The 14,066-nt window shown below is 39.0% G+C and overlaps 1 protein-coding gene across 2 annotated transcripts in view; it reads right to left on the reverse strand.

Moving 5' to 3' along the window:
• Positions 1-1,318: 1,318 nt before the first annotated feature.
• Positions 1,319-14,066, reverse strand: part of LOC119225336 (EGF-like repeat and discoidin I-like domain-containing protein 3) — a 72,972-nt gene continuing 60,224 nt past the window's right edge. For both annotated transcript variants that reach the window (XM_037483126.2, XM_037483125.2), the window contains 2 exons: positions 10,079-10,234; positions 1,319-4,062 (listed from right to left, as the gene is read on the reverse strand). In XM_037483126.2, coding sequence (XP_037339023.2) covers positions 3,913-4,062; positions 10,079-10,234 — 306 coding nt within the window. In that variant the 3' untranslated portion in view covers positions 1,319-3,912. The remainder of the gene's footprint in view (positions 4,063-10,078; positions 10,235-14,066) is intronic.

Here is a 14,066-nt window from a genome sequence, read left to right on the forward strand (position 1 = left end):
ACAGCAATGACGTGAATCTCATTGCAATGACTGTATGAAACAGATGAAAAAGAAATGTATGCTGATCAAAAGAGAACTTTGCTCTCAGCATGTGTGTGCAGCAAGAGAGAAAAATATAATCACAATTATACAATGATTGCAATATTCATAATATCTTATTGTGGAGATCCTGTGCTTTTTCTATTTCTACTACCTGTTGTTAATTTGTTCTGCATTGCACATTGACAATAGTTAGTAGCTATGCCTTGTGTACTGATTTGTCGCTCAGTTACTTGGGAAACACACCTATAATCTACATTTCAGTAAATTTTAGGCTTAGGCAACTCAAAATGAGAGCATGTGTGCAAAAATAACATGTGCAAGGAACAAAGTACCTTCTTGCACATATACATTTTATTTTATTATATTTCATATATATATATATATATATATATATATATATATATATATATATATATATATATATATATATATATATATGTGTATATATATATATATATATATATATATATATATATATATATATATATATATATATATATATATATATGTGTATATATATATATATATATATATATATATATATATATATATATATATATATATATATATATATATATATATGTGTGTATAGCTTAGCTATCAGTGTATATTCTGTAAGCAACTATATTATTAAAATTGAGAATTGTTATTTTGACACTGGTATTTTGCCTACATTCAAGGTGATTGTAGGCGGATTTTGTCACTTTTGGAAAGTCATTCTTTACCCTAAACTATTTCTAAGATAACTAGGATGATTTGTAGCTCAAGCTACATCATGCACACATCAGTCATCATTAGTGACTCACTTTCAGCTACTGTTATTGAGTAATTCAATTTGAATGTGACAGAACAACTTTACTCATCAACTCTTACCGTACATTTGTTGTCCTGAAATCACAAACCATTTGGTAAGTAAACTGGTCTAACGACACAATGTGCACATAGACAATCTGCCCCTGTCAGTTGTTGGGGTAAATAGCATGAGAATGAGACACATCTGTATGAAAAGGAGAGAATAAATGTCAACTGTACTTTTTTTTTTCAACAATGGCAGAAATAGGCTGTCAAAAAGCAAAATAACCTCAATGTTTTACCAACAAAGACTTAAAAAAACAACGGTTAGTATTGATCATCTCCTTCGTCTGGGCTGCAGGAACATCTGACACCTGTTTGAACCACTCATTTCATCACGATGAGTAACAAGGCAGTGTAAAGAAGGCACTGTGTATCAAGAAATGCAGAGGATCAGACATTTGAAGAAAACAAAGCAAATCCGGTATTTTCACAGATATGATTTTTATTTGTCAAACTGAAAGAGCTTTTGTTTGAAGCGATATCTTTTTTTGGACTGTACATAGTTTCACACTCTTTGCAGGCTTGAACCTAAACCGCATGGTGATAGGAACATTTTCTAGACACTCAGACTGACAAAAGAAATAATAAGTGAGCAGCGGACACAGAAATACAAAGACTGCATGAGCTTCAAATTGGCTCTTGAACCTCTGAGAAGAATTTTTACCATGCACAAGAAAATCTAAGGTTCAAAGTAAAGCCTGATAGATCTTTATGATATGCAAGAACATAATGTGCCCGTGGACATGTTTGTTATACTGTTGTGTTCAAACGCATCGTGCGTCACGGAAGCTTTGCAGCAGACAAGCCGAAAGGAAGCTAACTACAAAGATCAATCATGGAAGATGCTTGCCAAGATATAGTTATTACGCAAATAATGACAGTCAATGATTCAAACCAATACCAGTATTCACATGTTGGTAATCTACAGAAAAGGCTTTCATTAAAGTACAGAGTTTGGCAACATAGCACAACTACATTTTTCCAAGTTAACCTTTTGTTATTTTCCAACCCAGAATACAACAGACTATACTCAATTTCAAATATCCAGGTAACAATCCAAATATGTTTGTTTTTCATGGTTATTTGTCAACTTCAACACCGTTCATGATGACCATCTGCCCTGAAACACAACATAGAGTAAGGACCAAAATATTTTCTTGCTGTGCTTTTAGAAATTCAAAAGATTAAAAATTTAAAGGACTTTTAATTTATTGTATATTGCGTCCCCTTGGTATTTCCAGTTTAGTCAGCCAGGATAATTTGGAAAGGTTGGTGCAATCCATTTATTTAGGCTGTCTTTACATTTTCTTTCAGGTTGGAATGCAATCTCTGAAAAAAATGCATCATATTACTGTAGCACAGCTGATTGGATAGTGAAGTGACTGAAAGCTTGTAAATTGTAAGTGAGAAATAGAACATCAGCTCTCTTAAGCTTTTATTTGGGCACTCAAAGGTTTTTGGAATACTGGTTAAGTGTGGGAACCACTGGAGAAATCCTATTTTTAAACTGTGTAAAATGGGTCTGAAAGGTTTCAAATTGTTCCAATACCTTAGGTACTTGCCTACTGCCAGTATTTTACTAGTCGAGCACCACGGTTCATTTACTGCAGGATGCAGCCTACAGCGAAAACTGCATAAATAGAATATGTGGATGCGATTAGCATAACTGTCCATATTCCTGTAGAGTTCCTTGGTGTTCTGATCATAGTAGGTTTTGAGATTATGAATAATATTCATGTATTATTAATCCCTCGACATTTGCTCTTTTTTGAAAAAGACAGGAATTATCATTAAAAATAAAGAGATTAAAGATCATAGAAGACATCCTTAAAATTTGGGATTATGCAAATACGAACATGATAGTTGTTTTTACTCATTTCTGATTTCTTAGAAGTAATAATACGGCCAGAAATGATATATTTGTGGGTTATTATTATCAATGACATCTATCCTGAGCTTTGTGATTGATACAATTTAGATCTCCAAGACACTGCAAAGACATTAAACACATAATTTAAGCATCTGACAGCTGAGACAAAACAATTGAAATAAATACAAAAATGAACAAGCACATACGATAATTCCAAATATCTTAGAAAAAGTGTAGGGATTTTCAAATACAAAAAAGATGATAAAAGATAAACTCCTTATGAGAGCTAGAGACAGCCTTTGTGCCTCAGCGTCAGGGCTGCAGTGCCAGGTTAACGGCAGGGCTTGTATATTGTCTCAAATATCCGTTATCTTCAGTAAACTTTTGCAGTGTGTTGTAATGTTTCAGAACTATTTAAAAATGCACATAAAAATAGGTCCCTAAATCAAAGCCATTGCTCTCAGGGCTGGAGGTTTTAAATGATTTGTCATAATATACATTTATAATTCACGTACCATGCAATTTCTTAGTCTTTTACATATAATACAAGAGCATTAATAGTGTTTTGATTGACGTCGTAATGCCAGTGTACATTAGGATAAAACCATGGCTTAAGGAAGTGTAAAGTAAAGTATTCATAAAGCGATTTGAGAGAGTGACAATATCGTGTAATCTCTACATGGTACTTTAGACAGTTTAGTAATGCTATGAAGTTGGCTGATTATGTCCAATGAAGCATGGCAGACACATTTCACATCTTGGTGACACTGTACAACAGCTTCCATGGCAACAAGTAAACACCACAGGGAGAACCCCACTCTGACTTCACCCCACCGCTCCCACATATATTACAGAAGTTCATTTTAAACCGGATGATAAATCGTGGGAAGAATAAAAAGACAGAAAGATCACGCTTTATAGAGAAAACTCAAAGACAAAGGGCAGGTATTAAATCATTGTACAAAAATAATAAACAGCAACCCACCACAAACAGACACATATTCTTGAAAAATCCATTGGAAATTGGTTTCTTTTTACAGGTTGCACAGTTTATTTTCAATATACTGGGTGAGATACACCAGTATGCCAAGGGACAGGGGGGGCGGGGGATGGGGGTGGTGGCAATAAAGATGAAAGAGAGAACTTCACTCCTCCTCTGTGCATCCGAGTACTTCTGCACGCAAAGTGATCCTGCCGTACCATGACCAGGGAAGCATCCGGACCAGCCGAGCATAGATGGGTGGATCTATCACATTCTTCCGGTGTGTGTCGTTGTCAAAGTTGCCTTGGAATACCTTTAATGACAGCATTATGCAGGAATTATTCATTTGGAAACCGGAATCTATGGAGAACTTTTGGTCTGCATGACACCAAGTTAAAACATTGATGTGAAAACTGAAAGTCGATGGTAATGCAATATTGGAAGGCTTTTAATACTAGAAACATGGCAATCAAATACTTCAGTGAATAAACACAGCAACCAAAATGTCATGCAGCTTTTCTGCTAGGCAGGTACAGAGTAGGTCTCACGCAAGTGCAGGTACTGAGTGAAGTTAAGACAATGAAAGCTTCAATCTAAACGCTGCCAGAACCATTGTATTCTCTGAATTCCATTCCATGGGAGCACATCCACAGATTCCCCCGGTAGAAAGGTTTTTGTGCCGTTGGAGAATCAGAACTGGAAGTCCCACCTTAACTGTTGTTTGTCATGCTTGATAAATTAACATGTAAGTGTAATATGCAAATTACACATCTCTTTTTTGCTCATTTGTAGCGTACTTTTCTTTCTCATCTTGCCGTTTAATCAAAGGCTTTGATGGTTCCCAAACATTTTGCTACGAGGAGATAGTTGTGTTTCTCTTTACAACTCATAGCGATTGCGCGACAAACCGCTCTGCCTCAACACACCACTCGGATTGTGTAGCCACCTGCATGTCCTTTAATGAGGGGATTAAAACACTCAGTGTATCTAATTCCGGATCCACATTCAAGTCGTTAGGAGACACAGGTCATTGTTTGCTCCACTTTCATACCAATTCAATGACATTTAAACGCCGTTAGATAGGCCTTAAGAGAACAGTTCAAGTGTTAACTAGATACATGATACACATAAGCTAATTATCTTACTGGGACGGGTGCCCAATCTTTTATTGTTATAAGCTTTTTTGTTTGGTGTTTGTTTAATAGACAGTGAAATTAAGTTTATCAGAAATAAATGCACCTACAGGGACTGCTTCATTGAAGGATATGATCAATTCAATTAACCAGACATGATTATGTCTGCGTAATTGGGATGTAATGGGCCTCACTGTTGAGTGGAAAGGAAAATCAGTGGGTCAAAGCCAAGCAGGTTTTGGACACAGAAGATTACCTTTTCAGAGTAAACCTTCAACTAATTATCTCTCAAAAAATATAGTTTGTAATTTAGGAATGACAATAAAGTTTTATTATTTTTTTATTTTAATTAAAAAAAGAATGTGTTTTGGGTTTGTAGAATATAGACTAATAGAGTTTAAAGCACCTCCACGTAAGGAAAGCTTTGTCGTTTTGACTTATTTGAACTAAAAAAGAGATTTTGGTGGAAGCGCTAGTTTAAATACCCTAATCATCATTTGGAAAGGCCAAATCAAAATTGGGAAGATGAATTAATTGGGAAAATACAGTATTGCTCAGATTCTGTAGAAGCTGCAGCTTGAAACATCTTTTATAAATCCAATTAACCATTTATTAACCAGTAGCAGCTGGACATATGATACCTGACTGGATCAAAATTGAATAATGTGACAAGATATCACCCCTCAGTATCCTCTTCCTGGCACATTTTTTAAAATCTGCTATTGCTTTATTCTCATCCTGTTTTTGCGGTGCTTTTTGTGAGTTACTCAAGTAGCAGATCCTAATCTTTGACCATGTGACCGGTGTATGGTCTCACTACTTTAATTAGTTATTGTGTCTAAAACAGATGCTCCTGTATCAGAGGCTCTTATGAACTAACTACAGGGCTCACAGGCTCTTTGCTACGGACAACAAAACACTATCAGCCCTAAACACACTGTAGCTGCAAATAGACGTGTGAGTTCTAAAAGGCATTCAAGTGCGTGGTTCACATTCAAAAGGGATTTGAGAAAATTATCATTATGTTTCAAATTGCATCTTACTTTGGTGAAAAAGGCTAATGTATTTTTCTGAATCTGGTCATGTTGCACTTTCTCTTGAGCTGGCATACATGCTGAAAGACACATGGACGTTTTAATAAAGCTGCTATTCTGTCTGCGATACTGCCGGTTTCTGTTGTTCCTTTCACTTTTTATTGTGTTTCAGAACTGGAACATTTGACACCAGAAAGTGAGAAACTGTTGTGTTATTTTCAAGAGTGTTGACACAAGTGTAATGTGGCATCCAGGGTACATGACAACACTATTGAACGGCAGGACAGGAAGACTATGAGTGCAGCAGCTGATTGAAATACGACAAAGAATGTCTCCTCGACAGTCTGGGGACCTGCACAGTGAAATAAACTGTCTGGAACAGGATGCGTTAAGAATCACAACAAGACAAATGCGTTTTTGGAAGAAAAAACAAATAAAAAGAAAAGCAGGCTGATTAATATATCCTGAAACTATTGATAAACACATAGTGTGTATGCTAATTCATGGACATGAAGAAAGTGAGCACACACCACTGCATGCCATTTGATTGACTACACTGAACATCAACATAGACAATTGAACATTGAATCAGAGCCAAGCTTTATACAAACTGCATGACCCATCTTCTGACATTTCCAATAGCATTTCAAGCAGCGGTTGCTACCATATTAGCAAGAGTTTGCAAACGTCTCTACGTAGAGAATCAGGATCAAAAACATGTAAATGTAACTTTTACTTTCATGGCCAAACACAATGCTCAAAGTTCCAAAACAGAAGCTAACAATTAGAAGCAGAGGTGTGGACTCGAGTCATGTGACTTGGACTCGAGTCAGACTCGAGTCATGAATTTGATGACTTGAGACTTGCAACTCGACTTGGACTTGCACACCGATGACTCGTGACTTGACTTGGACTCGAGCCTTTTGACTCGAGAAGACTTGCTACTTCACATGAAAACTGGGGGAAAACATTTTCACACGGCCGCGCCGCTCTGTTTATCTGCATCTGTCAAAAATATGTGCGCCACCTGTATGCAGACAGCGATGTCGACATCCAATCACTGCAGTCCATTTGACCGTATCAACGAGACAGCTCGTTCATGGTTACAAAAATCGGGATTTTTGAACCCGGATTCAGACTCCGATGGAAATCCTCGCCAACATTATGTCAACGTCCGTTTTAAAGTAGTGTAATGAGCTGAGTTAAAGTTATTAGTTAATCAGTTATGCAGATGTTGCATGTGTTCACGTTATGCTCCGTTACCAGCTGTAGTTACGCGAGACAACCCGAGTTTTGGGGGGCCGTGTATGCGGAAGTGTTCGTTCGGCGTGGTGACGGCCAACAGTGACCGAAGTTGAGTTGTTTTATATAAATAAATGCAGCGGAGTTGCAAGCCAGTCATCGCCTCCTTATTTACGCTGCAGCATTGGGGTGAGCGTTACAGTACTATAACACAGTCACAGTCGATCCACCATTACCCTTCCCTTCGTAGTCTAGGTCTGTGAGGCAGCGCACCATCACCCAGGGTTCCCCGTCCCCACTATAATAAAAGGACTCGAAATGACTTGAAAATAAAATGGTACGACTTGTGACTCGACTTGAGACTTGTTGGCTTTGACTTGTGACTCGACTTGGGACTTGCTTCGTCTTTGACTTGACTCGGGACTCGAGAGCAATGATTTGAGATATGCTTGTGACTTGCATAACAGTGACTTATTCCCACCTCTGATTAGAAGTATAAATACTATGTCCATGGTAATGAGTTTCATTTTTTAAATCTGTTGGTTACGATTAAAAGATTGCGTGTCTTAAACTGATTGAATTCTCAGCTATCTCACATTCTTTACCCTCTGATTTGGAGGGAGCTGAGAGCTCTAATGGATTAACCACCAAGCTTGTGTCACCTGAGTAAACCACTATCAAAAATGAATCAAGTGCTTTTGCACTTGACTGCCCCCCATGAACTGACTGTAAATATGGAAATCCGGGAAAGAGCCGTGTTGCAGGACTAGTTAGTTTTGGTGACCTCGGCGTGTGCAATTTGGAATGTACTGTATCACGGTTTCATTATGTTGAAACAATGGATTGTATCTTGTCAAGTTCTCTCTCTTTTCTCTTTTCACACGGTATTTTGGGATTTATGTGTGTGGAAAAGGCAAACAAGGCAGTCCATGGAATTTTTTTTTTTTTTTTTAGAGGGACAATGTTGTGCGTGTGCGCGCTCCACAGTGTGACAACATCTGTATTCTGACAGAGCCTCCTCTCTCAATCCAGATCTAACTGCCTGCAGCCTCTGCCACACAGGAGCTGGAGGGGGGAGCTGAGAAGAATACTTAGAAGCCTCTTCCACTGTGCCCGAACCAGGCGCCCAGACACACACAAACACGCTCACGTTCTCAGTGTGTCCCCGCCAAGTCAAGCGTTGTGCGGTGGCAGGAGGAGCCTTGGGAGTCCAACAGCCAAATGTGTCCTCTAGCATTAACGGCTGCTTCAGCTGACTGAAGGGGGAAAACACCTTGAAGAAACCTACATCTGAGCAGCCCCTGGGCTCCGTCGAGGGACCGACTGATTGACATTCTCAGAAGCCTTGCTTAACACGCCTGCCCTCTAATACAGAGCAAACACACTCAGATTGACTGCCTATCCTGGGTTTAGCGCAAAGTTATACAGCAAAAACAACACAGGGGACGGCCGTGGAACAGCTATAAATATTGCCTGTATCTAATCTAATGGTATTTTGAAATCCATATGTAGCTGAGTTATCTCTGAAAAACAAGAATGTATTCAAAATAAACACAACAGGTTCTTGAGAAAGCCACCAGCACTTTTCTTGCCAGGCCTTCTGAAGACATCGAGTGCTCAGCATCGAGATTGCTCGAGTGAAAACCATGCTGAGCATGCACTGGCTCGTATCAAAAGATAATTGTGGGTGTTGAAATTATAAACCACTCAAGCAAGGAATGTGAACTGCAGGGATGGAAATATATTTCTGGACATGCACTGATTCCACAACAAGGATGGAGGCATGCATCTGGCCGTTAAAAGGTATTATTTGCCTTAACAAGGTATCCATTATCAATTATTAATCAAATACAAAGAAAAGGGTCTCTGGGCACTCAGACGTTCAACGTTCAATTAAGTGGATCAAAATGTATACATTCATAAAATGATCGATGTTCAGATTTTATATTTACTTCCTCAATTAGTATTAAACTGTGCTATTATTTATATGATCTTGAATTAATTCTAAAATTAAAACACAATCCAAAATTAAGCAGATGATACAGTAGTTTGTTGTTTCAGGATCTTGTATAATGCATAATACTCTAAAATATTTTTCAAATCACATTTGCAGTATTTGCTTGCTACAAAATGAATGGACGGATTCCATTATATGTCTTGATTTACTATAGTCAACACTCTAGCAGTACATGCATGAGCAGAATAAGTTGGGCATATTGCTCAATAATAATGACATGATGACAACAGTATAATTTAAACACAACTTCTGCCGCCATCAGCATCTGAAAGACACTTGGCTTTAGCTTTAGCTGGAACAGCGAGCCTGCAGCACTCCTGATATCAGCAGAGAGGCTGCTGCAGTCGTGCTCTGTCTCTGTTGTTGTGGGCGATTGGAACGGACGTGTACTTTGTTGAAGGGCCGTAAACAAGAATTTCAGGATAGCACTGGCCAGGCCTGGTGACAGCACAGTCTTATCTGATCCCAAACCAGAGAGAGGCAGTAGGAGAGACCAGGCAGCCTCTGTTTGAGCCACAAATTAGAAAATGCTGAGGGGATGTTGGAGAAGAAGAACCAACAGAGATGTTTTGAAAAGGACATTGTCAAACAAATACTACAATGCCTTTTGATATTTGCCGCTCTGTGTTGTTGTCCGCTTTAGGTTTCTGTATTTCCTCATTTATTATTTAGTTTCTCTCGTTTTACCTAAAATGTCTCTTTTCCTCATGATGTGATGTCTAATTCAAAAGTTTCCGCACTCGTAGTTCTTATGGGCAGGCATTTTTGATTATATATATTGTTTTCAAAATGTTTACTATGTGCAAATGACTAATAATTTGTAAGCTAATGTTGGCAAAAGTGACCCAACACCATGCAATGTGTGTTTGCTTTCCGTCATTATGGGCCGCGAAAGCTCCTTACCTTGTCCTTCCCCTGTTTCTCATCTTGATATATTTTCCACCGCTCCCCGTCATTACTGTAGGCCAGTTTGTATGAGCCGACAAACTGAACATGGCCAAAATCTTTAGCTCCCTGGGTAATTATGCCAGTGACCTTGGCAGGCACAAGCAGGTCCACCTGAGAGAGGAAAGAAACAAAGAGAAAGGAAAAAATAGTAAGTTCCTCAAGAGAAAGGTTTTAGAGATGCACAATCTAGTTAGTATCTCTTTTTTGTTTGATGTCATCAGAGGGTTTACTGCATAAAGACACCGTGTGCAAAAAGTCAGTTTCAATTATTCACAGAATATTGAACAACAAGGTTGATTCGACAATCTGGCCTCAGCAAAACCGAAATTACACGCTGCATCAACTTCAGAGAACCAGACTGTTCCATTTGGGTTCATTTTTAATAGGTTATCATTTATTGCAAACAATTTATAAGCCATGGATGCTAGTCAGTAAACACACCAACTTTGGATTAAAACTTTAGGTTTCAATTGGGCTTTATTAGTAAAGTATTGTAACACTGAGATTAAAAACATACGAAGGTGAATCCAAAAAAACTCCATCACATTTACCTGGCCAACTACACTTCAAAATATATTTTAATAATGCCAAACACAGGTCAAGTTTTTCCAGAAGTGCAGAAAAGCTCACATTGTGATGGAACCTAAAGAGAAGTACTATTAAATGTCACCCCCAGCAGGTGTTACATCTTTTCACATAATTGAAAACAGTGCAAAATACCTTTGTATCTAAGTAACACATTATTCCAACTGTTTGGTGATGCTTTGTATACAACAACACACTAAAAGAAAAAATAGACACGTGTGAAATAACCATAATGGGCATGTTGTTTGATACTCATGAAAAAATAAGTGAATAATTGATAGCACTGCCTTCTGCATTTTCAATAGCCTAAATGTCCCTGTATAAATATCTCAGGTAGCACACAAATCCAAGCAGCACCCATTCACAATCGAAAAAGGATGAAAAACAGTGGTATTTTGCATTATCTTGACAAAATTGGTAAAATTGTAGAAGCCAGAGAACCATACGTGTACAGTTTTATTGTCCTTCTGCTGAATATCCAAATACAACACTGAGGCAGCCATACATTGCCTCGTTCTTAGGCTCCCATATACTGTGGCACACGCCTCTCACCAAATAAAACGGCAACAGACTCAATGCGTGAGTCATGATTTTGTTTCCTCCTACCTCCTGATACCAGAACCATTGCACAACACCACTGTGCATATTATTGCAAGCTGCACCAAACAGCACTACACCGCACCACACTGCGTCGTTATTGCCTGCAGCACATTACAGCTTCTCTTTCCTCCCAGCAACTTTAGGATTGAGGACTGTCCCCCGGGTATTAGATGGGTGTTATTCAGTGCAGCCCCCCACTCTGTACATAATTAGGCATAGACCTGGGTCCTGTCACACATGTAGAGAAATATATGCTTCAGCAGGCAAACTCGTGGCTTTCTAAAAAGGCATCCGAGTGGATGAACTCCCAGTTCTCCATTTGTGGGATGTTAAGCTAATGAAAGTAGGACAGCAGGCATTGAAGTTTGCGTGCAGACATAATTTTAGTCCTCTGTGGTTACAGGTATGTAATTATGCAGATGCTGCAGAGTACATATGCACGCTTCATTTGTTGTGAATATAATATTCATGAAGTTCCTCCTTCAAATGGTAGCAGCCTCTACATCTGTGTTTCTGAATGTAGCTGCTGCGGCAAATTGAAATATTTTCCTGTAACGTGTTTAAGTACCTTTTAAACATCCCTGTTATAATACCAATAATATCACAGCAACCTATTAGATATGGTGCGGCAGAAAAAACATCAGTGGCAAGGGGCTGCCTGGTCGATTTGGATGGGCATGACACCTTCCATCGTGAAGCTTTGATTATGCTCCAGTTGCAGAATGTTGAGGTAATCTCGTTCTACTCATGCAGTCGAGTCTGCCACCGAAACAAAGGCAGGCTTGAAGGGGAACCTTTAATTGCTGTCACAGGTAGCGGTCAAAAAATACAACGGCCCCTAGCGACGGCGGCTCTCAGCACTTTGAAGGCCCAAACTGAATTAGGGGGCGAGATAAGCTTGTTAAAGCAAGGCCTCCCCTTCAGCCCTTACCTGCTGTTTTTTCTTCCATCACACTCTCAACTCCATTCCCTTCTCCACGAGCTGTTAACCCAGACAAACTAGGACTGTGTGAAGTCTTTGTAGCGACGGCTGAACGCTCATGGCAAACATGTTTCAAAGAAATAAACCATGAGAATCAATTTTAGGGTTTGGCTTGCTGCGCCCGAGATTAAAAAAAAAGATTCATGTAGCTCAAATCTAAGCCTCTAGTTTTCCAAAAAGAAATAGCAGGACATAGAAAAGTGAGAGTGCGCCATTTACATTTACTTGTTCACTTCTGCCAGACAAACACTCATCTCTCCTCCTGCTCGTTGAGAGTTGATTTGTAAATCGTCTGTCCCCATTTCAAGGGGCTTTACCAGTGCAGAAAAAAGAGATTGAGGAGCCAAAAAAGGCTGTTTCCTTTTTTCCTTTTTCAAAATAAGGCAGTTGCATTCATGGCATCCTGCTGACATTCTCCCTCCAGTTGTGCTAATATACCTACGACGAAGACTCATTCACTCTCCAAAGCCTGTGGGACATTTAATGTGCATGGGTTACACGTTCTTCATATTCTCCCCCCCACCCCCCCGAGTTGAATGCACACAACTCACAGAGGGATGAGAAGAGCAGTGCCACGGCCCATCAAGCCCTCAACAGGGCTATCATCAAAGGCTAAGGCCTGTTCGGGAAAACACACCCGGTTCCATCGCTGCTTAAAACCTCTGGCCATTCATTTTCCTTAAACATCATACAAGGTTTTACTATAGATCATTGCTAACCATTGTTCCTTGACCTCTGTGGAGGAATGAGGAGTTAGGAAAAGTGTTTATGGAATCCGACTCCATTCTCACTAAGCTACGTAGCTGAAATAGGTTGCGGCATACTGACAGCTCTACTCACAAATAAATTGGCCTGACTGAATATTTATTCTTTTCTTTTCTGTGTTTATTAATGCAGAAAACAAACAGCCAGTAGCCGTTCATAGATTTAGCCTGTTGAAGAAAGACGCCTTAATGACCTATTAAAATGTAGAATCTAGAGGGCTGATCAGAAATAGCTGCTGGTGGAACGTAAACAACAGCAAAAAACAAGTTTCTCAAGAGCCAACAGCTCACTGAACATTGAAGTTAAATATTGGGAGAAGGTACACTTTCACACCTTTAGGTGGGCAGTAGGTAGCCTGATGAATGTCCTGCAAATGGATGGAAAAGGTATGTCTTTAAAATTCGTAAACAATAACCCATAGTTTTATGTTTGCCTCAGGTTACAATGAATGACATGGTATAGATGTACATGTACCGACAGTTTGACAGAAGGGACAAACTTTTCACTATAGTCGTAGTGATAAATGTAAAAACACTATATCAAGGCTACAACAGTAATTATAAAGATTCACACACACGTGCAGGTGATGAATCAAAGAAAAGAAATACAATTCAGGAGACGTTGGTTTAGTAAAGGAAATGTCACAGCGACACCACATTCCTGAAAAAACTCCAAACATTTTTCATTTTCAGTGGACTAAGAGACAATGTTTTTGTGAATCAAGTGAATCAATTGCACCTGGCATGAGAAAGGATACCTTTTTTTCCAGGACATTAAGAGGCTGGTTAAAGCCAAAATGCTGGTGATGTAATTAACTAGGTGCAGTGACTCACTCCGTTGCAATATTGTGGCAAGAACACACGTTTCTGAGCCAAACAGTTTTACATGGCAACAACATTTCTATGCATTGAACATCTTCCCTCTTCTTACCTCCTCTTCACTAGTCTTCATGCCAGCACACTAGCACGAAGCAGTGTTGCATGTAAGGGGAATTAAATTCTTCCCTCTTCT

The sequence above is a fragment of the Pungitius pungitius genome, chromosome 5, assembly GCF_949316345.1.
Source record: "Pungitius pungitius chromosome 5, fPunPun2.1, whole genome shotgun sequence".
NCBI classification, from domain to species: domain Eukaryota; kingdom Metazoa; phylum Chordata; class Actinopteri; order Perciformes; family Gasterosteidae; genus Pungitius; species Pungitius pungitius.